This window comes from Gekko japonicus, unplaced genomic scaffold, assembly GCF_001447785.1.
Source record: "Gekko japonicus isolate JY-2015 unplaced genomic scaffold, Gekko_japonicus_V1.1 scaffold2928, whole genome shotgun sequence".
NCBI classification, from domain to species: domain Eukaryota; kingdom Metazoa; phylum Chordata; class Lepidosauria; order Squamata; family Gekkonidae; genus Gekko; species Gekko japonicus.
In genome coordinates, this window is record NW_015173764.1 from 129,010 (window position 1) to 154,846 (window position 25,837).

General features: G+C 48.4%; 1 protein-coding gene across 1 annotated transcript; it reads left to right on the forward strand.

Annotated features, from left to right (window-relative positions):
- Positions 1-8,178: 8,178 nt before the first annotated feature.
- On the forward strand, positions 8,179-17,761 carry LOC107120752 (myelomonocytic growth factor-like). Its single transcript, XM_015423523.1, has 5 exons — positions 8,179-8,209; positions 11,141-11,301; positions 14,399-14,506; positions 15,988-16,134; positions 17,085-17,761. The coding sequence occupies exons 1-5, from the start codon at positions 8,194-8,196 to the stop codon at positions 17,247-17,249; spliced, it is 597 nt and encodes a 198-aa protein (XP_015279009.1). The 5' UTR covers positions 8,179-8,193; the 3' UTR covers positions 17,250-17,761.
- Positions 17,762-25,837: the final 8,076 nt, after the last annotated feature.

Genomic DNA, 25,837 nt, shown 5'->3' on the forward strand with positions numbered 1-25,837 from the left:
TGCTGCTTTCACTTTCTTCGATCATCAGATTTTATGGTACCCTCCACACTGCATGCTGCTTTCACTTTCTTCGATCATCAGATTTTATGGTACCCTCTACACTGCATGCTGCTTTCGCTTTCTTTGATCATTGGATTTTATGGCAGTCAGTATGGCGTTGCCCCCGGGTATTTGAATCTGGTTTTGAGCTGCACCTTTTTCTCAGTATTGAGAAAATGTGGGGTGAATGCCAGATGCCGATTCACTGTGAGTAGACAACACTGTCCACAACGAACCAAGGGTCTGATTCGGTACCAGGCTCCTTCGTGTGTGTTTATATTAAATGTATTAATCTCCATCACCATCTCTGCCTAAGTCCCCTCTCTCTCTCCCCACCTCATGCCTGCCTCTGCTCGGTTCTGCTCCTCCCTCCCAGCATTTTTATCTGAAGCCAGCACATGCTGTGGGGGGGGGGGGGGGTCGGATGCTGAAAGCCACCAGAATAATATTGGACCCAGGAGAGAGTTTAGTTCCTTGACCCTAGCGGAGGACACTTCAGGTCGGATTGCAATTTACAAAGATCTCCCGTGCAGCCCCAATCCTGAAAAGAAGGTTGGGAAATACCTGGAGATTTGGGGGGTGGAGCCTGAGGAGGGCGGGGTTTGGGGAGGGGGGTGACCTCAGCCGAGCATAATGCCATAGAGTCCACCTTCCAAAGCGGGCCTTTTCTCCAGGTGAACTCATCTCTGCCACCTAGAGATCGGCTAAAATCCCAGGAGATCTCCAGCCACTACCTGGAGATTGGCAACCCTACTCAGAAGGTACACACGCCAACATTTACATTTCATCACTGAATGTAATTTTTACCCCAAAGCGGCTCAGCTGTTTGTTTTCCTGAACCCTCCAAAGTCGGAAATTCCACAGTTTCCCTCAGCAATTCGCTCCATTGCACAATAATCCTTACGAAGGCCCTCAGATAAAGACTCAGGCCACTGAGCTATGATCTCACCGCCTTTCCCTTTTGGCTTTCTCCCTCGAAAACATCATCAGCTCTCTCCTCTCAAAGACAGGGTGGTATAGTGCAAGATAAATACAGTGCGGTATAGTGGTTTAAGCTGCTGATAGGAGACCCTAGTCAAACTTACTTACTGGCCAGCGAGGGCCAGCGTGGTATAGTGTAGAACCTGTAGAACCAGGTTTGATTCCCCACTCCTCCACATGAAGCCTGCTGAGGAACCCTGGGCCAGTCAAAGAACATAAGCCCGTAAGAATGTAAGAAGAGCCCTGCTGGATCAGACCAATAGTCCATCTCGTCCAGCATCCTGTCTCACACAGGGGCCAGCCAGTTCCTCTGGAGGGCCAATAATAGGGCAGAGAGACCGAGGCCTTCCCCCGATAAGAACATCAGAAGAGCCCTGCTGGATCAGACGAATAGTCCATCTAGTCCAGCATCCTGTCACACACAGGGGCCAACCAGTTCCTCTGGAGGGCCAACGACAGGGCATAGAGGCCGAGGCCTTCCCCTGATAAGAACACCAGAAGAGCCCTGCTGGATCAGACCAGGGGTCCATCTAGTTCAGGATCCTGTCTCACACAGGGGCCACTCAGTTCCTCTGGAGGGCCAACAACAGGGCATAGAGGCCGAGGCCTTCCCCTGATAAGAACATCAGAAGAGCCCTGCTGGATCAGACCAGTGGTCTATCTAGTCCAGCATCTTCTCTCACACAGGGGCCAACCAGTTCCTCTGGAGGGCCAACAACAGGGCACAGAGGTTGAGGCCGTCGTAACAATATAAAAAGAGCCCTGTAGGATCAGACCAGTGGTCCATCTAGTCCAGCATCTTCTCTCACACAGGGGCCAATCAGTTCCTCTGGAGGGCCAACAACAGGGCATAGAGGCTGACGCCTTCGTAACAACATCAGAAGAGCCCTGCTGGATCAGACCAGTGGTCCATCTGGTCCAGCACCCTGTCTCACACTGTGGCCGCTCAGTTCCTCTGGACGGCCATCAACAGGGCAGAGAGGCCAAAGTAGGGTTGCCAGGTTCTCCCTGGCCACTGGGAGGGGATGGGGGCTAGGGTTGCCAAATCCAGCTGGGAAATTCCAAGAGATTTGGAGTTGGCGCCTGGGAAGGAGAAGGACCTCGGTGAGGTACAAAGCCATCCAGTCCACCCTCCATAGCATCCGTTTTCTCCAGGGGAACTGATCTCTGTAGTCTCGAGATGAGCCGTCATTCCAGGGGATCCCCAGGTCCCACCTGGAGGCTGGCATCCCTAGGCCGAGGCCTTCCCCTGATGTTTCCTCCTGGCTCTGGGATTCAGAGGCTCAGTGCCTCTGAATGTGGAGGTTCCCCTCAGTCCCCATGGCTAGTAGCCATGGATAGACTTTTCCTCCATTAATGTATCGAATCCCCCTTTGAAGTTGTTTATTCCTGTGGCCATCACTCCATCCTCTGGCAGCGAATCCCACACTTGAGTCACTTTCTGTGTAAAGTACAATTTCCTTTTGTCCGTCCTGCACCTACTGCCCGTCAGTTTCATTGGATGCCCTCGAGTTCTAGTCTTCTATCATGTCCTCCCTTAGTTATCGCTTTTCTCAACTGAAAAGTCCCAGACTCCTCAGCTTTTCCTCATAGGGAAGGTGCTCCAATCCCCTAACTCTCTCAGCCATGTCTCATAGAGTGCCTGTTGTTGGGAGAAGGAGGGAAGGAGAATGTAAGCTGCTTTGAAACTCCTTAAGGTACAGAAAAGCAGGGTATAAAAAACTACTCTTCTTCTTCTTACGGGGTGACACTGATCTGGTCATTCTCCAACAGCCCAACGTATTCATTCATTCATTCATTCATTTACACCCTACTTTTCTCTCGGAGCTGTGGTGGCTCAAGTGGTTAAGACGCTGAGCTGCAGGCTGGAAGGTCGGTAGTTCAGCAGTTCGAGACCTGAGTGCTGCATGACGGAGTGAGCTCCAGTCCCTGGTTCCAGCTCCTGCCAACCTAGCAGTTCGAAAGCAAGAATTTGCAAGTAGATAAATAGGTATCACTTCGGTGGGAAGGTAACAGCGTCCCGTGTGCCTTGGTGTTTAGTCATGCCGGCCACATGACCACGGAAACGTCTTCCGACAGCGCTGGCTCTTCGGCTTTGAAATGGAGAGTCGGAGTCGACTGGCGTTCGAGCAAGGGAAACCTTTTACCTTTCTCTCACTTCTCTGATTTCAGTGGGGCAGAGATGCTCTGGTACTGCTGTTTACTTTGAAGCCAGCCGAATATTTACTGCTGTTGTTCATAATTTTCGCAGTTAAGCCTGTAGCAGAGCAATTGAAAAACAACAATAGTATGTTTCTAATCACCAGTGGCATTGTCTGAATGTCAAGTTCAAAACAGCACTTTACCCACGCCCCCCCAGCTGATAATTTACAATTGATTCATGAACGCCTGAAAGAACCAGTAGAAAAGAGCAAGAGTCCAGGAGCACCTTAAAGACTAACACAATTTGTGGCAGGGGAGGAGCTTTCCTGAGTCACTGCTCACTTCTTCAAATAACCAGTCAGCCATGGGCGAGAACAGGAGTTAATTGCTTGAACATGAAAGAGAAGGAAGAAATTAAACTTTAAGGCGACAGTAGCCCTGGAAATTGTTTCAAAGGGTAGCCAGGTTGGTCTGCAGTGGAACAGGTCAATTTGAGTCCAGTAGCACTTTAAAAAGGTAAAGGATCCCTTGCTCGAAAGCCAGTCGAGTCCGACTCTAGGGTTGCGGTGCTCATCTCCGTTTCAAAGCTGAAGAGCCAGCGCTGTCCGAAGACTTCTCCAAGGTCATGTGCCCGGCATGACTAAACACCAAGGTGCACGGATCGCTGTTACCTTCCCACCGAACTGGTACCTATTTATCTACTTGCAATTTCTTGCTTTCGAACTGCTAGGTTGGCAGGAGTAGCACTTTAGAGACCCATAAGAGTTGGTCTCTGAGGTTCTACTGGACTCAAATCTAACGGTAGCCTTGGGAAGGCTCACAAGCACTTTGGTTGTCCGCACACGATCGACAGGCTATGCAATTAGGTATATAAACATTTTAAAATCATCACACAATAGGCACAAGATGGAGAAATAACACAGATGATACTGGAATGAAGAAGGAGGACTGGGTTTGTTGTAAAAATTGAATGTCAATCACAAGAATTCCAGACTAAATGGAAGGAGGAAGAGGAGGAGGAGGAGGAGGAATTGTGTTTATACCCTGCCCTCAGGGGTCATTTCATAGAAAAAGAGCTAGGGGAACTCATTAGCATAACTAATTAGCATATGCCACACCCCCTGACATCAGGGGCCCGGCCGTGGACCTGCAAGGCCAGCGGGAGTGTGAGGAAGCCCTGCCAAGACCCTCCCTGGCCCCAGGCAGGCAGGGGTGGGGAGAGGCGGGAAGGAAGCAACTTACCCTCCCTCTTCTCCTGCCTCCTCCTGGCTGAATGAGGGCTGGAAGCGGGGCGGCCAGAAGCAGGAGGCGGGGCTTCATCATGTGCCCCGCCCCCCTGCACCTCACCCGGAGGAACTGCGTTCCCCCCCGAAATGACCTCTGCCTACCCTTCACTCCCCGAAGGAGTCTCAGAGCGGCTTACAATCTCCTTTCCCTTCCCCACCCCACAACAGACACCCTGTGAGGTAGGTGGGGCTGAGAGAGCTCTCTTGACAGCTGCCCTTGAGAGAACAGCTCTAAGAGAACTTGTAACGGACCCAAGGTCCCACCAGCAGCTGCATGTGGAGAAGTGGGGAATCAAACCCGGTTCTCCCAGATTAGAGTCCGTGCTCCTAACCACTACACCAAACTGGCTCTCATTTTTTATCCCACCCTCCAGATCAGCATGGCCTACACAAGTCTTCCTCACTGTATCTTCACAACAATTTTACGAGGTAGGCACGCTAACTGTCTTTGGGCCAAGGACCGTTTTGACGCCATAGATTTCTCACCACTTTCTAACCACCATCGATGTTTGGAGTCTTTGCCCTTCCCAGCCTGTGAACCCTCGAAAGGAAGACTGGGATCTCCAGGGCTACAGGGGGAAAGGGAGGCACATTCAGTTTGGGAATAGAGAAGAGTTTAATGAACTAGACGGCCCAGACTAGCCCAGTCTCATTAGACCTCAGAAGCTAAGCAGCATTGGCCCTGGTTATTAGTTGGATGGGAGACCAAAGGAAGTCCGGGGTTGCTACGCAGAGGCAGGCCGTGGCAAACCACCTCTGACTGTCTCTTGACTTGAAAACCATACTGGGTTGCCATCAGTTGGCTACATCTTGATGGCACTTTGCGCGTGCACACACACACACAAAAGATTTAACCTGCCTTTCTCACTTCTGGGAGCATCTATCCAAGGGGCGTTTTAGGACCCAAAAGACAAGACAGGAGATGCATCCAGCCCTAGGAATTCCAGTACCGCACACCTTTTGGAACCTCCGTTTGTGAACTGCCCCACATGTCGCAGCTCTGAATTTAGATTAACTCATAAATGAATAGCAGTCACGCTCCTCATTCTCTGAGATCCCACCATCATAGCCATGTGAATGATGACCGGTGCTGCTGGGAAATGCCGTCAAGTCGCAGCCGATTCCTGGTGACCCCGCAGGGTTTCCAAGACAAGAGACGTTCAGAAGTGGTTTGCCACGGCCTGCCTCTGTGCAGTGACGACTCTGGAGCTCCCTGTTGGTCTCCCATCCAAATAATAACCAGGCCTGATCCTGCTTAGCTTCCAAGATCCAGTCAGACCAGGCTCGTTTGGGCCATCCAGATCAGAACATTATCACTATTATGAAAGTCACACCCAACCGGATGACACCCAGAACAGGGCCACCCTAAGCAGAGTTGAGACCGTTCTAGATCCATTGAACCAGCCAGGGTGTGTGGGTGTGTGTGGGAGGGTGTGTCACAATGTTTAGGAGGGTGCTTGGAGGGATCGAGAGCCCGACGTTTTAAGGATGGCCGGTATTGGGCCAGAGATCGTCTTCTGAAATATCAAAGTTCCCGGCCTGTCTACAAATCCACTTTTGATTTCGGGTGCTGCTGGTGTTCTCGTGACCTGATACAGAGCAATCCAGGAATCTTCTTTCCAACATCCTCTTCTTCTCCACATTGGTGCCAGTTTAAACCAATAGAGGGCATTTCAAGGGAGACCAGGGTGGGGTCATATCAGAGGGCTCACTCCCCCACCCCATACACACTATTGTTCAAACCTCAACATTCATAAGAACATAAGAACACTGCTGGATCAGACCAGTGGTCCATCTAGTCCAGCCTCCTGTCTTACACAGGGGCCAACCAGGTCCTCTGGAGGGCCAACAAGAAGAAGAAGAAGAAGAAGAGGGAGAGGAAGAGGAAGAGGAAGAGAAGGAGGAGGAGGAGGAGGAAGAGGAGGAGGAGGAGATGGGATTTATACCCCACCATTCACTATCCGAAGGAGTCTCAGAGCGGCTTACAAACTCCTTTCCCTTCCCCTCCCCACAACAGACACCCTGTGAGGGAGGTGGGGCTGAGCGAGCTCTGACAGAAACTGCTCTTTTTCAAGGACAGCTCTTATCAGAACTATGGCTTGCCCAAGGTCATCCAGCAGGTGCAAGTGGAGGAGTGGGGTATCAAACCCGGTTCTCCCAGATTAGAGTCCATGCACTTAACCACTACACCAAACAGGGCATAGAAGGCTGACACCATAAGACCCATCAGAGATGGAGGTCCTGCATTCTACAAACCAACATCTCCTGACTATCTCTGGCCCTAGGGATGTCTGACTTCCCTCAACTAGGGCCAGGAACAAGCCACCTTATGAGATCAAGGACCTGTTAGAGTTCTGCGGGGCCTGCAAGATGGAGCTCTTCCAACAGGCCTTTAGTTGAGGCAGCAGCCATTCACTTTGATCTGGCCTCCCCTCCAGTGACCGCAGATCTATGAAGCCAGACTGGGACCACAATGTTTTTATGTTGTTTTAGTATGTGATGATTTTATTGATTTTACAGATTTTAAATGTAAATCTGAATAAATTGTAGACCTATATGTTGGAACCCGCCCTAAGCCTACAATGTGGGGAGGGTGGGATATAAGCCTAATAAAATAAATAAATAAGAAGAGCCCTGCTGGATCAGACCAGCGGTCCATCTAGTCCAGCCTCCTGTCTCGCACAGGGGCCAGCCAGTTCCTCTGGGGGGCCAACAACAGGGCACAGAGACCGAGGCCTTCCCCTGATAAGAACGTAAGAAGAGCCCTGCTGGATCAGACCAATAGTCCATCTAGTCCAGCATCCTGTCTCACACAGGGGCCAACCATTTCATCTGGAGGGCCAACAACAGGGCATAGAGGCTGAAGCTTTTCCCTGATAAGAACACCAGAAGAGCCCTGCTGGATCAGACCAGTGAGGGTCCATCTAGTCCAGCATCCTCTCTCACACAGTGGCCAACCAGTTCCTCTGGAGGGCCAGCAAAAGGGCACAGAGGCTAAGGCCTTCCCCTGATAAGAACATAAGAAGAGCCCTGCTGGATCAGACCAATAGTCCATCTAGTCCAGCATCCTGTCTCACACAGTGGCCAACCAGTTCCTCTGGGGGACCAACAACAGGGCAGAGAGACTGAGGCCTTCATAAGAACTCAAGGAGAGCCCTGCTGGATCAGGCCAATAGTCCTTCCCTGATGTTTCTTCCTGAGCACCCATCTGAAGAAGTGCGCAGTGATTCACGAAAGCTCCTCCCCTGACATAAGTTTTGTTGGTCTTTAAGGCGCTGCTGGACTCTTGTGCTTTTCTGCTGCTACAGACAGACGAACAGGGCTACCCATCTGGATCTGCCCATTGCACGTATGTTTCCCCTAAGGGAGCAAACAAAGGGGATTCATTTGGGAAAATGGCTTGGGGGGGGGTCATAGGTCCCCCCCCCAACGGTGACCCATCGGAATCTCCCCAAAGAAACCCTCTGGGAAGGACCAGGTGGATTTTTTTTTACAAAAGTCTTCCTTCCTCCCCTCCCCTCCCCTTTCTCGCGTACATGTGAATCACATCAGTGGGGTTTCCTGAGATTGCCCTATAAATACCTCTAATGGTGGGGCAACTCGTTCACAGTCGTCACTTGGAGGCTCCCCGTGCCTACCTCGCTGGCCTTCCCGGTAGCTGCTGCAGCCCAGACGAGCCAAGCCCGGCCCAGCTTTCCGAGAGGGGAGGAGCGACGCGCATCCAAAGGAGGCACCCGGCGGCGCTATGAGCTCAGTACGAAGTAAGTCGCACTCAGCTTCTTCTCTTCGGGTTCTTTCCTTCCAGCTGCAGAACCGCTGCCTGGTCAGAGCGAGGCGCGCCGGAGCCAGTAAGTCGCTGCGCTGGGTCGCTGCTGCGGAGGACTTCCTTTTGCTCGCTTGCACGCGGGGTTTCTGTTTGGGATTGCCTTTCTTTTTACTGCGTGTAACTTTTAGAGAGGGGTGTGACCTTTCCTCTCTCTATTGAAAGACCGTCTCGTAGGCTATTTGTTTTTTGAATTGATTTCGGAGAGCTTTGATTCGTAGTAGTAGGGAGAGCTTTCAGTTATGCTGGCTTATACATTACGCAGAAAATGTACATAGTGTAACTGAAAGCTCTCCTTAGTTAACTATGTATATACATTATCTATGTACATAAATAACATATACACATAGTTAACTGTGGAGAGTTCTCAGTTATACTAGCTGAGTGGAGTCAGAACAAAGTTTGAGTCAGTGAAAAGGTAGCCTTATTTCTATGTTTGGTAATTAAGGATTGATTACACAATGCATAGTTGCGTATGATTGACTTATTTCTCCTTGTCTGTTTCTGTTTCTTCCTGTAACCTGACATATGCCAATAATGGTCTGTGTATGTAATGTAAGTTTGAATCCAGTGGCATCTTTTAAGACAGCAAAGTTTTTTTTTCTGGGCATAAGTTCTTGTGTGTGTGCACACTTCTTCAGATACCTGCACACAAAAGCATATACCCAGAATTAAACTTTATTTGTCTTAAAGGTGCCCCTGGATGCAAACTTTGTTTTGTTGCTTCAGACCAACATGGCTACCCCACCTGAGGGAATTCAGTAGATAAATGTTGTGGAACCAGGTGCTTTTAAAATTTTGTCTGAGCCCCTTGGTTTTAAACTTTGGGGTAGCTTCTCTTATTATCCTTACCTATCTACCAGTATAATGGTGTGGGAATGGGAAACTGGGCTGCTTCCCCCCTCAAGCTTATGGAATAAAGAAAGATTCAGGTGGGGTAGCTGTGTTGGTTTGAAGCAACAGAACAAGGTTTGAGTCCAGGGGCACCTCTAAGACCAAAAAAGTTTAATTTCTGCATATAAGCTTTCATGTGCAAGCACACTTCTTCACATGAAGGCTTATACCTAGGATTAAATTTTGTCAGAATAAAGAAAGTGTTAAAACTGGCTCCTTCCTCCTTCTCCTAAGAAGGTCAAACCTGCAACTTTAAATCTACAACAATCCTTTGAGGTTGGCTAGGTACAGAGAGAAGCTTACTCAGAAGTGAAGAAAACAATTTAAAGAAATTGGTAACCTTCGGAACATTCTCTGGTTAGATTGAAAGAGGTCTCCCGATTCTTGTAATTCCTGCCAGCTTTTAAAAAAATTGTCTTGTGCTTTATAATTTTACCCCCTACGCAGATGTGTGAGATGGGTCAGGCTTAAAGTAAGTGGGTGTTTATGGCCCCCCATCTATCCAGGCTGGGGTAGCTTCCAGTGGAGGAGTCTGCCTGTAGTGGTTCTGTATGATTTACTGCTCTGTCTTTGCTTCTTGCCATCCATCTTCCATTGAGCATGGGAACTCTGTATTGGGAATGACTAGAGCATTTGGTCACTCCTGATGCAGAGAGATGTGAAAGCTACCCTTCCTCGGAAGAGGCTTTTGTTCTAGTACATGAAACGCTGCTCTGGCTAGCCTCACTCCTATTAGAAATGCCTGGAGCCATCTGTTATAACCGCTGAAAGGACACTGCTCTAGGTTTCATTGGTCTAATACAGGTTTTTTACAGTGCCTTTGCTGTCCAAAACCACGGTAAAGGGATGGTCTAATTCCTGGTCATAAAGCACACCCCCCTGGATTCCCGCCTTTAATATCTTTAATCTCCTGCCTATAGAAATTGTTTCTCTTTAGAAATGGAAGGATGACTTTCTTTCAAAAGAGCTTTCATGAATGGCACAGACTGGTTAAAGGTTTGCTGCATTAGATGCCACTTAATAAATCTCATTCGGGAAGTTCCTTCTTTTGGAGGCAATTTACTAAACTTTCAAGTCATGGCCTCCCATGAGGCTGTTGTAGAAAGAGGTTGAAGAAGACTGTCACAGGCTGAAGTAGCTCTCTCCGGCCTGATCTGATGGGAGGGAACCAGCAGTGGATTTGGGGTGCCATTAAAGGTTCCAGACGGGGAGACTCAGCTGGGAACTTCTGCACAAGCCCCACCAAGGGAACCTGCGGTGATGTTCCTGTTCCCTTGTGCAAGAGAACTTCCAGTGAGTTCTGCTTTGGCTGTCTTTAGCCTACTCCAGGGGTCCCCAACTGGGTGCCTTTGGCACCTTTAATGGGCCTCCCAAGTGCTAGTAGAAAGTGGGTGGGGATTGGCTGTGCCGATTAAAAGGCATCCTATTAAACAGACCTTTTGCCTGAAAGGTTGAAGAGGGACTATTAGGATTATATGCAGGGGTCATTTCCTGCAGGAGTGCACAGGAGCGGAGCTCCGGCAGTAAGGAGCCCAGGGGGTGGGCACATGCAACCCCTGCTCCCAGCAGCCCTCAGTCGGGCCAGGAGGAGCAAGAAGCAGCCAGGTAAGCTGCAGAGCCCACCCGCCCGCCTTCAGGTACAAGGTCTCCCTCCTCTGTGAGGGCAGATCTGTGCATTCCCCCCCCCCCCAATAGCTAGCAATCCAAAATAGTCCAGTGGAGCCTCAGCGGTGGGTGTTGCTTTTTGACACACATCCGGTGATGTCAGGGTGTGTGACATATGCTAATAAGTTTTGCTAATGAGCTCCTGCACCTCTTTTTCTACGAAATGACCCGATTATATGTAGCCTTGCTCCCTGATATTGTTTCCACCACAGTGTGTCAAAGTTCCCAAGGCACCTACAGGCACAAAAGGGTTGGGAACCCGTGGCCTACTCCGATAGAAGCTGATGTCTGTGCCTGCCTTTCTCTCCAGGTATTTTTTCTCTACTCACAATTGCGTTGTCGTGGACAATGAGTGCTTCCGCCCCCTTGCCGGAGTCTTCCGGAGATCCAGAACTGCTCCAGTTTGTCCAGAAGAACCGGGAGTTTGTCTTGAGGATAAAACAGGATGTCTCCAGGGTCAGAAAGCTCATGGTGAGTTGGCAAGTGAAGGGTAAATATTGCAGAAGGGACTCCCAAAGAAATTATGGTTTTATTGGTTTTATGAATGGGCTATGCCCCTTGTAAGCCGCCCTGAGCCCGCTCGCGGGGTAGGGCGGGGTAAAAATACTTATAAATAAATAAATAAATAATAAATAAATATGGATGTGATTTGCAAAAGGAGCATCTAAGTCTGCGGCTGTATGCATATTTGGGAATAAGCTCACTGGGATGGATGTGTAACAATATATAGGGTCAGGCTGTATATCAGGTTGGATCCAATCACAAGTCTTTAAAGTGCCCCTGGGCTTCTGTATTGTCTGCCACAGACTAACCTGGCTCTGTCCCTGGAATGAAACATCTTAAAACAATTGCTGTAGATCCCAAAAGGCAGATAAAGGCATCTCCCCAAGATTTCTAGTCTTGGTTTGAGCTTGCGACATCCTGCCTGCATCCATACCTGCCAAATTTAGCCTGCAACTGCTTCTCTCCCAATAATAATAGCGTAATTGCACTTTGTAAAGTGCAATGGAAACAAGTGTGCAGTATTGGATTATGTGCCTTGGCAAGTTCAGAACTACCCAGAGGGTAATTATTCCCAACAGGCTGAGTTATCAGATAAACAAAATAGTTGGCAAGATGTTTTTAATGGGTTTTTTTACTGTTTCCTGTGAAATTACAGACTGTCCCTCCATGGAATTTAACCCCCATATTGAGGAGTGCTTCCTCTCCTGCTCTAAGCACTGTGAATTTGGTCCCGTTTGTGTCACTCACAGGCACCCAGCTCTCCCTTTCCAGCCCACCCAGAAGAAAAGGGGAGAGGAGTGACTTCTCTCTGGCTGCTTCTTGGAGACAAGTTTTGAGTTGACTTGACAAAGGGAGAGATGAGTGTTTATTCCAGTTTCAGTGAAATTTGGATAGTACCACAGGATTCACACTGGATTTCAGTGGATGCCAAGACTCATTTGCACCCTTTAATAAAAACCAGGTTTTCTGGTTGAGATCCTGTGCATTGATCTATGGGTGGCAATGGGGAAGGAAGATGCTCTCGCTCACCTACAAATGAGTGGGGATGAATTCCGTGCTCAAAAGGAACTCTGTGCCAGGGCTATCCAAATTCCGCACCAAGAGAAGAAGACTCCTGCAGATATTTGCTGGCCATGAAGCTGGGTAAAGAGCTACAGGTGGTTGTGAACACTGTCCCTCCCTACACTATAAATCACGGCAGTATCCCCCCTCCTGGCTTATGAATGTATGAGCAATGCAGTGTATTAAAAGGTTAACTTCCAGTCATAAGGACTAGAAACGTTTTAGAGAAGATGAGATTTTTGGAACTGAATTCTGCTCCCATGACTGTTTTATGTTTCTTCCTGTGCCCCTAAGTCTTTGTCCTATAGCTCTAGAAATCTTATACTGGTACATGCCCAACGTTCCACAGTAGGAAATCAATCACTTGTCTGAGTGTAGCTCACTCCTCCGGGTGAGGTGGCCATAACAACTCTATTGTCAACAACAGGACAAGTCTGCATTGGTGTGGGTGGATAGGAACTTTGTCTGGTCTAGAATAGTCCTTGTTTCAATGAGGACAGGCTTGCTTCTTGGCAGGGAGCAAGTTCAGGTAACAGAAAAAGCCAGTGTGTTGCTTGATCAGCAGGTGGGGGAGACTTGGAGGCCCAGCACACAGGGAAGAGCCATTGCAAATCCTTCCTCTGTAACACCAGACCTTGTTCGAGTCTTGTAAAATGCATTAGGTCATCAGGAAGTTAATGCGCTGCTGGATGCAATCTTCTAGGATATGACCCAAAAGCCAGTGGCAAAGGGGTGTTGGCTAAATGAGTAAGGTGACAGAGTTGCGTTAGTCTGTGGAATCAGTTTGTGCAGGTCTGTTGCATGAATCACGCAGCTGATGGAGTTACAGGCCCAGCACGCTTCTTCTGCACAGCCAGGGGGGAGGCCAGAAGGTGTACAATGGACCAGGAAGTGAAAATGACCCTGTGATAAGCCCAACTGAGCAGACCCTGCATTGCTAAAAGCCAGAACTGAACTCAGTAGCACCAACAACAGGCATCGACTCCACCCTCAAATCTCCAGGAATTGCCAACCTGGAACTGGCAACCCTAAGTTGGGCCCCAGTGGCCCCAGAGGGGCTGGCAATGTTGCTAAGGCTTGGCTCTGCTTGCTCTTGATCCCTGGTGCCCCTCCCGGGCAAAATGGCCCATCAAGAAATTTCCCTCTAAGTTAAAAGGCCAATCTTCCTTTTAACTTGCTGAGCAGTCAGGTTAGACAGATAAAAGGTAGTAGTTCACCCAAAGAGTGATTAACACGTGGAACTCACTGCCACAGGAGGTGGCGGCGGCTACAAGCATGGATGGCTTCAAGAGGGAATTAGGCAAGCATATGGAGCAGAGGTCCATCAGTGGCTATTAGCCACAAGGTATAGACAAGTAAGGAGCTGTGGTGGCTCAAGTGGTTAAGACACTGAACTGCAGGCTGTGGATGGTCGGTAGTTTAGCAGTTCGAGACCTGAGTGTGCCGAATGACGAGTGAGCTCCCGTCTCTAGTTCCAGCTCCTGCCAACCTAGCAGTTCAAAAGCAAGAAATTGCAAGTAGATAAATAGGTACCACTTCGGTGGGAAGGTAACAGCATTCCGTGCGCCTCGGTGTTTAGTCATGCCGGCCACATGACCACGGAAACGTCTTCAGACAGCGCTGGCTCTTCAGCTTTGAAACGGAGATGAGCACTGCAACCCTAGAGTCGGACTTGACTGGCTTTCGAGCAAGGGAACCTTTACCTTTCCTGTAGATAGGAACTCTCAGGCTGGGGCAAGGGATGCTCTGTATTCTTGGTGCTTGGGGGGGGGACGACAGTGGGAGGGCTCCTAGTGTCCTGGCCCCACTGCTGGACCTCCTGATGGCACCTGGTATTTTTGGCCACTGTGTGACAGAGTGTTGGACTAGATGGCCATTGGCCTGATCCAACATTGGCTTCTCTTATGTTCTTATGCCTGGGTGTGATATTCAAATGCGTTGCGTATCCCTGCCAAAAAAAATCTCTCTCCTAATCCTGTCTTCTCCACTTGCAAACCCTCAGCAGAAAGAGTTTAAAATCCACAGCGACGACGAGCTGATGTTGATGCGGGAGATGCTGGACATCTCGCAAATGGATCTCTCCCTCTGCCGCACTGACCCCTGTGACCTGGTGAGTGACAGTCAACTATTCCTAGCTCCACGCTGTATTTTTTTGCAGACCTGTTTAGTGGGTGGTCATATGCATGGCAGGAGAGGGATGAGCAATGGAAATAACTCTTTTTCTGGCTTCAGGGGAGTTATCTGAGTCAGGCAATGTGAAGAATGTGCGTTTCCCAACAGCTCAGTCACAGCAAGCAAAAGGAGGATGTCATTATTTAAGCCAAAACTCTTGAGAAATATCAGTCAGTTTTCCCCCCAAGAGCTAGTTGCCAAAAATAAATAGGTGGGGAAAAGTGAAATGAGTTTAGTAACCTGAACCACAGAGAAGTAATTGTACTAGCTTCACAATCCTGACTTGGCACTTCTGGGGATTAGGCGATGGGTTAACAAGGTAAGGGGGTGGTGAGTCCTCCATGGTTCCATACTAGAAGGGAGTAGGGATCCAGATCTCTTCTGGCTTGAGTGTGTAGGGGGGGGGGCCCTGTCTAGGCCATTGTCATAGCCCTGTGAAACTCCTGAGGCTACATTGAACTGTCACTCCACTAGGGACAGAACAAAGTTTGAGTCCAGGGGCACCTTTAAGACCAACAAAGTTGAATTCTGGGTATAGGCTTTTGTGTGCATACATACTTCTTCACATGAAGACTCATACCCAGAATAAAACCTTGTTGGTCTTAAAGGTGTCACTGGACTCAAACTTTGTTCTGTTTCTTCAGACCCAGCATGGCTGCCCGTTTGAATCTAAAACTGGCCATCTTGTTATCTAATACATTTGCTTGGTTAAGTTGCTAAACTATGTGGGTGGTAGGTGATATCTCATGAGCAGTCTCTCCACCACCCCCGTCCCCGAAAGACTAAAAAAAACAAAATATTGTGCGTGTTTAAGAAAAAACAGAGAATCTTCAACTGAAACCATGAGGTTACTTTTGAAGAGGAGATTGGATTTATACCTGAAGGAGTCTCAGAGCGGCTTACAATCTCCTTTCCCTCCCCCTCCCCACAACAGACACCCTGTGAGGTAGGTGGGGCTGAGAGAGTTCTTTCGAGAACTGCTCTGTAGAGAACAGCTCTGAAAGAACTTGTGACTGGCCCAAGGTCATATCAGTAGCTGCATGTGGAGGAGTGGAGAATCAAAGAGCTCTTTTGAGAACTGCAGGGTACAATGCCATAGAGTCCACCCTCCAAAGCCGCCATTTTAATTTTAATCTGCTTTTAATGTTTTATTGATATATTTTAAACTTTTGGGATATTGTAAAGGTGTACTTCTTTTTCTGTACAGCTGGTCTAAGGACCGTAACAATAAACTGAACTGGACAGCAGCCATTTTCTCCAGAGGGAACCGATCTTGGTCATCTGGAGATCAACTGTAGTAACAGGAGATCTCCAGGGACCACCTGGAGGCTGGCAACCACAGACACCAGTCCCCACCTTTGTTGCTATTTTTAAGTATCTCCGAGTCTTTAATGCCCTCTCCTTCTCCCCATCTTTCAGGCTGGCTGTTTCAACCAGATAAGGACAGGCCTTCAGACTTACCATGGCTACTTTTCCCGCATAAAGGAGCTCCTGCCGAATTTCGCTGGCCACGTGGATGGTCTCCAGGTGGACGTGTCAAACCTGTCCTCCAACCTCCAACAGCAGGTAAGAAGAAGCTGGCTGCTCAGACCTTCCTCTGAGGGTTAAAGTCCTTCCGAGGCCACTTCATGCTTGTACCAAGTTATGCAAAAGCCCTCAGACTTCTGTGTGGCAGATCATGTACGTGAAGCGATACTGCAACTGATCTTCCAGCTGGGAAACAATCAGCCCTTCTCACACGGCAGCCACTGTGGCATATGTGGAGAGGCAGTGTGAGGCAGTGGTTAGGGTGTCTTGACTAGGAGCTCGGAAACCTGGGTTCAGATCTCCACTCCGACAAGCAACTGGTCGGGTACCTCAGCCTATCCTACTTTGCAAGGGGGCAAGGTTAAAACGGAAGGGGGAGAATGATGATGTAAGCCACTCTGAGTGTCCTTTGGGGGGGGAGTGGGGGGCAGGGCTATTTTTGGGCAGGAGCGCACAGGAACGGAGTTCCGGCTGGCTTCAGAGTTGGCCACGCCCACTACAGCCACTACCTCTGAGTGCGTGGCTACAGAGGGAAGGCCTGGAGAGCAAACCCTCCCCCCCGCGGTGACTCCGAGGCAGGTGGGCCGGGGGGGGGGCCTGGAAGAATTGGGGAGGCATTTAAATGCCTCCCCGTGTTCCCCAGCCTGTCCGAGGGCTGGCTTGCCCGGGCGCCCCACAGCTGTGGGACACCCGGGCAAGCCAGGGGAAGGCATGAAGGTATGGCCTAATATGCTAATGTGTTTGTGCTGTTGGGTGTGGCTGATCATGCTAATGAGTTCCCGCTGGGCTTTTTCTGCAAAAAAAGCCCTGGTGGGGGGTATTGAGAGTTTCTTCAGAAGGCCTGAGATTGAGAGAGCTAGACAAACTAGCAATCGGGTTAAGAGAGATTAAGTAAAAAACTTGATTTTCAAGGTCACTTGCTTGACTGCTGTGGCACTCACAACTGTTCAGGCCTCAGTCCCTAACGGCTTTCGCTTATCTTCCTTCAGATGCAAGAAAACGGGCTGACAGTGGTTGCCTACCCTCAGACGGAAAGCCAGGCCAACCCTTCCTTCCTGGAATCTGAAAAGGAAGCTGGAAGCTACCTTGTTCTCAGAAACTTCGAGAGATTCCTCGAGATGACCTTCCGAGCCCTGCGGCACTGCAGTTCATAAGTGCGGGAGATATGGAGATCTCGGGAAGAAGATCAGAAATCCCTTTGCAGGGTGCCTGGGGCGCTTCTTCTGTGAAGATGGACAGCGAATTGCTTTTTGAGATACAGAATTTTTAGGGTTTTTAAAATTGTGTTGCCATTTTTCACCAACAGAAGAGGTAATTTCTGCTACCTAGCTAACACAGTTTTTTACAATACTTAACCAAAAGTCATAACAAGTATCAGGTGAGGTTCCAAGCGCTTCACAAAATTTTAACAGATATTTTTAATACACAGAATTAAGTTCCCCATTTTTTTGGAATCCCTAAACTGCTTTTTCCAAGTGACTAGCACTCAAGAGTTTTGGGCAAACTGGTTTGATTGTGGAATGCTGACGGAGAAGTCCTGAGCTACCGTTCCATCAGTCAGGCAACCAAGATCTAACCAACGGAGACTGGCTCATCTCCAGCTTCATAACTTCTACATAATTGAAATGTCAAGAACTTGTGTAGGGACTTCTCTGAAGACTTCTCTTCCCACAACAAACTTAAAGGAATTATTCTTAATGCTTGGTTCTTAGTTTTATTTATTGGACTTTTATTTATTAATATTTAAAATATTTTTATTGCAATTTAATTTTATTACCCTTTTAATCAACTAACTGTTTAGGATATTTATCATGTATTTAATATTTATGTGCATCAGACAGATATGACTATGTGGTCAAGGAGGCTATTAAGAATTATAGGCTATCGAGTCTTGGGTGTGCAGACTTGCAATGGTCATGGCCTTGCTGTGGCGCATGTTGAGACAAACAATGTTATCTGCTGTTTAATATTTAAACATTGAGTACCAGCTATTGGTAGCTGGACGAAACTGGGAGAGCTTCTAGTTCCTCCGCTAGTGGGTGATCTTTTTTTTGGGGGGGGGGCTTGTCAAATATTTCTCATCTGTAAAGTAATAACATGGTCCATAAGTAAAGCAGCTTTTTAAATGCATGTTGTAAAAAAGAGTCATATAAGAACTAATTACTGCTATCATTGCCACATACTGGCAGTTGTTAATTTACAGATACTATGAGCAGTAGAGGAACCTTGGTATCTGCCTCTCAGATGTTGACATACTTAGGTAGCATCCACTAATTCCTAGATGCAATGTGATTATTCAGTTCTACAATGCAGATGTTTTAACTTAACTGTTAATTTATATATTAATATAAACATGATGTGTATTCACAAACTGTTCTCCCCTTCAAGTTTGCATGATATTCTGTTAGCTGCCGATTCTCTTCCACCCTGGCCTATGCAAGAGAACCACTGGCTGTACTGCTTTAGCTTGTGTTATTTCATGTCTGTACTTTGAGCCTTCTGAAATAATCTGGACTCTTGCTCCAAGAACCTCTGCTGTGCTAAAGGATTTCATAATTGTTTGCAACAGTTAACATTTCTCATATTTGTTTTTTCTAATTGAACATGCTTCCAACTTTTATATCAATTTTTATTAAAGTCTTTGGGAAAGTTGAAATAAAATTTTTAATGAACGGAATCAGATGTGTTGTGCCTCTTTGTGAGGTGGGCTGATAAAACTTAAAGTGGGAGTGAGGAAACCAAACAGAATGGAGTTACAGGTGGCGTAACAGGAGCTGGGAAGACCAAAGCTGACCGTGGCCACAAATTTAGACAACCCTGTGTTCTACCCACATAGGAGTGGGCTGGAACAATAAAATGGTCCTGCTGGAAGCTGAGCCCCATAGCCCTTGCAATGCTGGCAGGGGCTACTTGGCTTAGACCAGGAATGTGGCAAACCTACACCCATTACTCCAGGGGTCCCCAACCTTTTTAAGCCCATGGGCGCCTTTGGAACTCTGACACAGTGGGGGGGGGGCAAAGTCACAAAATGGCTGCCACAGGAGGCAGTGCCAGCCACAAAATCACTGCCACAGCTTACCTTCAGTCACACAGTGAAGATCCTTGTGCTATGGTGGTAGCTACCGCTAAAGCAACATCTGCACAAGTCCATCTAGTCCAGCATCCTGTCTCACACAGGGGCCAACCAGTTCCTCTGGAGGGCCAACAACTGGGCACAGAGGCCGAGGCCTTCATAAGAACATCAGAAGAGGCCTGCTGGACCAGACCATCTAGTCCAAAATTCTGTCTTACACGGCGGTCAACGGATTCTCATGGAGAGCAAACAATGGGACAGAGAGGCCAAGGCCTTCCCCTGATGTTGCCTCCTGGCTCTGGGTTTCAGAGGCTTAGTGCCTCTGAATGTGGAGGTTCCCCTCAGTCACCATAGCTGGCAGCCATTGATAGACTTGTCCTCTAGGAATCTATCCAATCCTCGTTTAAACCTGTTTATTTCTGTTACTATCACTACATCCTCTGGCAGCAAATTCCACATTTTAGCCACTCTCTGTGTAAAGTAGTATTTCCTTTTGTCCATCCTGGACCTACTACTGCCCATCAGCTTCATTGGATGCCCTCAACTTCTAGTATTTGGGGAGAGATAAAAAGTTATCTTTGTCAACTCTCTCTACCCCATGCATAATTTTATAAACCTCTATCGTGTCCCCCCCTTAGCCGTCTCTTAACTGAAAAGTCCCAGTCTCTTCAGTCTTTCTTCACAGGGAAGGTGCTCCAAACCCCTTATCATCTCTGTTGCCTTCCTCTGTACTTTTTCCAGCTCTGCAATGTCCTTTTTGAGATACGGTGACCAGAACTGTACAGAGTATTCCAATGAGACCGCACCATAGATCCTTACAGGGGCATTACAATACTGGCTGCTTTATTCTCAATCCCTTTTCTATTAATCCCTAACACAGAGTTTGCTTGTTTCATTGCTGCGGCACACTGGGTTGACTCTTTCATTGAGCTATCCACTACAACCCCAGGATCTTTTCCCCTCTCAGTCTCAGTGAGTTCAGACCCCAGGAGCCTATACTTGAAGTGGGGATTTGTTGTCCCAATGTGCATCACTTTACATGGTGTGGCGGAACGGGCCCGCGTCAGCTGGCAGACCCCGCTCTGCCCACCCCTCCTTTGCCTGGCCTGGCATCTGAAGGGGCAGTTTTTCACCACTGCCTCCGGGTATTGCTGCCACCACTGTCCCTGTCTTGGGCTCTGGTTAGGCGGGACAGCCTCCTAACCTCCCTCTGCCGTTGCTAGGAACCCACCTCGGGGCTTCCTGGTAATCTTCGGGGCTCCCCTGGAGAGTTGGCACCTGACCGTTTTGCCCTTATTCTCCTCCTCAGGGAGTCCCCAACCCACTCTTAGCGTGTCCAAGCGGCTGGGGGAACTATGTGGTACAGAGGGACTTCTCAGGGTCAACAGTAAAAGAATTTATTTTGAAAACACTTAACTATATACAGGCATATTAACAGTGAACTGAAGAATCAAAATAAAGGTGGATAATAAATCTCTCCCTCTCTCCCTTCACTACACATACCCTGTCTAGATGGTCTGCAGGGCAGGCACATGACTTGTTTTCATTGGAGGAGGTTAGATTAGCACAACTCCCAACATGGCCTCTGCCTCCTGCAGTCTCCAGCCGACGGCCTGACTGGCTCCAGACTTCAGGCAGACTGCTCTCCATTCTCCAAGACTGGCTTCCCGCCCAAAAGCTCCACTATATCAAACAGCCCTTCCCGCCCAGGAAGTGGCTCTCCCTCCTGCAGCATTCTGGGGCAGATCTGCCTTGATGGATGGACTTCCTGTCCTCTCTAGGGAGCTGCCCTCTGACTACTGGTTGGAGACAGGAGGGGGGGGAATGAGGAGGAGACTAGGCCAAGGCCTACCTCAGGTTTCATGGTCTCCTCCTATCTGGCCCACACCAACTTAAACATAGGCATAAAATGGTGTTTCTCCACACCTGGCATGGGCGTGTGATCTCTGTGATTGGCTATAAATATGCAGCTTGGTAGGGCCACAAGGCCAGCCTCGGTGATTTGGACTGGACTGGTCTTTTTTCCAGTATTGCACGCCATCATCACTAGATGAAGTCAGACTTCCACATGACCAACAAGGAACCCTCTCAAAGGCCCTTCCCACCCACCCAACAGTTCTTCAGCGCATTTGGGATCAGAGGCAGACCGGGAGGAAAGGCACATTCTCCTGCAAAGTGAGTGCCACCATCTTGTCCACCCCTGTGTACTTCACAAAAAGTGAAGGCTGGCAGTGATGACAGGTCCTTACTGTGTTCCAGCGAAGGGAGGAGCTCCGTGTTATTCCTGGAGCCTTTGCGCACTCTATGATGATGTCACCCGGAGGTGATGTCATCACACAGGGCACGTTGCGAGTGGGACGCTCTAGCATTTGAGGGGGGGAAATCTATGGAGTCTGGGTGACATCACTGTGCTGGGCACATCAGTGTCAATGGGACTGCTCAGGGGCGGGGCTTCCCCCACCCACCAGCTGAATGGCAGCAGATTGGGGCCCCCATCGGGGGGGATGGCAACCCTACCAGTCACCTCACAGAAAGTGAGAGCTGGTGGTGGTTCCCATCCACTTGCACCAGGCCGCCCTTTGTGAGGTGAGTCTTTCCTTGCCTGAGGCCGGGTGGGGTTGCCAGCCTCCCGGTTGGGGACTAGAGGTTTCCCACTATTACAACTGATCTTCAGACAATTGAGATCAGTTCCCCTGGAGAAAATGGCTGCTTTGGAGGGTGGACTCTATGGCATTGTACCCTGATGAGGTTCCTCCCCTTTCTAAACCCCGCCCTCCCAGGCCCCGCCTCTAAAAACTTTGGGTATTTCCCAACCCTTTTCCCAATAGCTTTACTCGCCAGTCCACCGTGGCCATGGCATTGCTGTCTTGCAGCCTGCTGGAAAGAGAATTAAGAACATGGGTTTGCACAGCTCTTCATATAGCAAACCTGTTAAGGCCCATCCCCACAGGCGGAAACTTCTGTGTGTTTACTGCAAAATAAGTCCCATTTGGTTCTAGTGCCTTTAGGATCACTGCTTTCTATCAAAGATGTTCCTGCTCAGTATTTGTGGCATCCTGTTATTTGGGGAGGACTGGTTTTCACTTTAAAATTATACTTTGTGTTCACAAACCGGGTAGTTTCTGCTGCCACCAGGAATTTAAACAAATTCCAAATCTTCTCTCATTAGCTGCTGTTGGTAATGTGACCCAGGGTCTGGGCTTTCAAAGGTCTATGTGGCCCTGAGGAAGGATTGGACTGAATTCTGGGTTAAACGTAAACAAAATAGGATTTATTGATTAAGGAACAAAAAAAAGTTGCTGGTTAACTGTAACTGTTATGGGGAAGAAAAACTGGTAAAAGAAACTGGCAAGGTATCACACACAGACCAATTTCACACAAGAGCTGCGCTGCGGTCGCGCCTCCCTTTGCCCCACTTCTATTGGTCAATTTCCCACTCGAAGCTGCACGGCCGCATTTTGACCTCCGGCTTCACCCGATTTTTCCCGTGGTTTTGTGATTCTCAAAAAACAGGATCATGAAACAGTGCGAAAAATAGGGCGAAGCCACAGGTCAAAATGTGTCTGCGTGGCTTTGAGTGGAAAATTGACCAATAGAAGTGGGGCAAAGGGAGGCGCGACCGTGGTGCAGCCCTTGTGTGAAATCGGTCACAGTCTTTTGATCATAAGATCCCTCTCAGACAGGAATCACTCTTTCACTAGGCAGCCACACCGGCAAAGCTCTTTGTATCACTTCTCTTTTATAACTTTGGAGTCTCACAGACCCTTCTCATATCTCTTCCACACTTAAACTTGTAAAGACATATATTTTGAATTCTTTAAATCTCCACACAGAACTGAGTCATCTCACTCTCTCTCAGACTCACTAACTGACTGAATCACTCCAACTGATTTATCTAACTGACTTTTCATAACTGACTTCAAGACACACGCAGAGATTCATTCCAAACAACTCCTCCCACACTCTGTCATCCACCAATCACACCACATTTGTCTCCCTCAATCACTCTGCTGTCACTGCACTCCAACCGAACATTTAAAGAGACACACACACTCTTAAAACAGGGAATCATTACAGTATTAGGCTAACAACAAACAAAAATACCATGGAGAATAATGAAAATAAGTAGTGTGTGTGTGTAAATGAAAATGCATTAACAATAATAATGTCACAACTTTTCAGCATTCCGAGACAATATCAACATTCAAAGTGCATATTGCATGTAAAAGTCCAAATCCATATAAAAGCAAGCCATAATAGTCAACATGAAATAAAGTTGTTTGTAGAAATGAAGTGCTGGTGTGTGTAATTCTTATCAATAAGATATGAATAGTCCTTTCTTCCTTTAACAATAACGTCGACTTGAAAATCGTTTCGCAAAACACTTATTCAGAAGAGAATACAGTAACATAATATTCACAAATCCAGAGAGTTCAACAAAGTCAGTTTCACCTCAAGCACATCAAGGGCTGATGCTTGAGCAATAGGCTAGAAAAGCTCCTCATTCCACTGGCCTTGCTCAAGAAGACATCCTCAAATCACTCATTTCCTTTTTGCAACCACAATAACCCCACAACATGCTCATTTAACTTCTTTATTCTGCGAAGTAGCAATTAACCTGAAAGGAAAGCAACAGCAATTACTCAGACACAGACCAACCTCCCCAACTTTCATGGCAGCATAGCTGACATACTGCCCTCTCAAGCGGCGAGGGGAATTAAATTTCAGGTTAATTGCTTAGCATTCCTTTCTGTGCTTTTTCTGCTGTGCGCCGAAACACTTATCTATACAGATGTGCAGGAGGATGTTGTAGTGTCTGGGATTTCATTAGGTGCCGTGGGAGAGTGTTCGTTCTCAGCTTCAGCTACCTAACGGTCTCTGAACCTTAGCCCGCGGGCGGGAGGGTGCCTAATTGGCTAGTGCTGTGGGGGGGTGTGTGCATACAAATACCCTATATCCTATTATGTCCATGGGGCCACCACCATTCTTAACAGTGCCTATGTTACAGCATCTATAGCTCTGCAATAAAAGTATAACTGTTCCTGAATGCGTGTACCTCGTTGTTGGCTGTGGGTTCTGACATTGAGGAGGGTGGGGTTTGGGGAGGGGAGGGACCTCAGTGGGATATAATGCCATAACGCAGGCACAGGGGTCATTTCGTAGAAAAAGGAGCTCATTAGCATAACTCATCAGCATAACCTGTTTGCATATGCCACACCCTCTGACATCACCGGAAGTGTGTTAGAAGGCAACACCCACCACTCAGACTCCACTGGACTGTTTTGGATTGCTAGCTATGGGGGGGGGGAACGCACAGATTGGCCCTCACAGAGGAGGGAGAGCTTGTACCTGAAGGCAGGCCGGGGGGGGGCTCTTTAACTTACCTGGCTGCTTCTTGCTCCTCATGGCCCGACTGAGGGCTGCTGGGAGCAGGGGGCGGGGCTTGTTGCATGTGCTCGCCCCTGGGCTCCTTACTGCCGGAGCTCCGCTCCTGTGCGCTCCTGCAGGAAACGACCCCTGCGCAGGCACATAACACAGCCGAGTCTATCTTGTTTGTGTGGGCTGACAAAGAAACGAAGTTACACACAGAGCCTCTTTATCTTTGCAAAACTAATATGAGTAGTTTATTGTCAGGAACTCTATTCTAGATCAGATAGAGTAGAGATAAGATTCTAATCTAGTCTAAGTAGCTAGAATGGATGCAGGAAATGATGTCCTGCCCTCATGGTGCCAAGATGGAGAAGAGAAGCACAGTGTGGAGAGAAGCTGTCAGACTGAAAGGAAGGAAGGTCCCCTGAGACTAGCAATCTACACACCAAAGGGAGAGCATCAGAGCAGTAGACGGGAAGGATGATCAGGGTCCTGGCCTCCCTATCTCTCTGACTCTCTACAGTCCCCCTCTGAAGTCTGAGCCTAAGAGACAGCGCAAAGTCCTTCACTTCCAACACCTCCAAAGCATCCCTTTTCTCCGGGGAACCGATCTCTGTAGTCTGGAGATGAGCTGTCATTCCAGGGGATCCCCAAGTCCCACCTGGAGGCTGGCATCCCTACTTAGTGGGGATTAGAGGGAGTAATGGAGAAGGAGAGGGTGGGCAAAGGCCGGGATGTAACCACCACATGCCAAGGCTGTGTATGTCAGAATGCTACTTGCTGGGAGTTCATAGTGGGGGGTAGCAGTGCCCTTTGTGTGATGTTTGTTGGTTTCTCAAAAACATCTGGTTAGCCACTGTAGAAAATGGAACGCTGAACTAGGTGGATGCAAGGGGCAGAATTTGCCTGGGGCACCGGAAAACATTGGGCCAGCCCGGGGTGGGTCACCATACTAAGTAACTTTGGACTTGTGAGTCACCATACCCAAAAGGCTGGGGACCGCTGATCTCGACAGTAGCACCTTACTCCCTTCCCCCCTCCCCTGCCTAAATATACCAGGAAGCCTGATGAGGTCTAGCAATCTGCAGTTTGCAGTCATCTTCTGTCGATCCCAATCGTCAATTGACCAACTGTTTGGAAAACTTGTCTCACAAACTGGCTGTTATTACCCAGTAGGGCTGGCCAGCCTGGAATCGCTGGCATTTCTCTGTTCATATACAGAGCATCAGTGTACTTTTTCTTGTTGTTCAGCTTGAGTCCAGCTCTTCACGGTCCCATGGATCACATAACACCAGGCCC

Coding starts and splice junctions, on each gene's coding strand:
- LOC107120752 (XM_015423523.1), top strand. Junction 14,507..15,987: donor GCACTGACCCCTGTGACCTG/GTGAGTGACAGT, acceptor CCCATCTTTCAG/GCTGGCTGTTTCAACCAGAT. Junction 16,135..17,084: donor CCTCCAACCTCCAACAGCAG/GTAAGAAGAAGC, acceptor ATCTTCCTTCAG/ATGCAAGAAAACGGGCTGAC.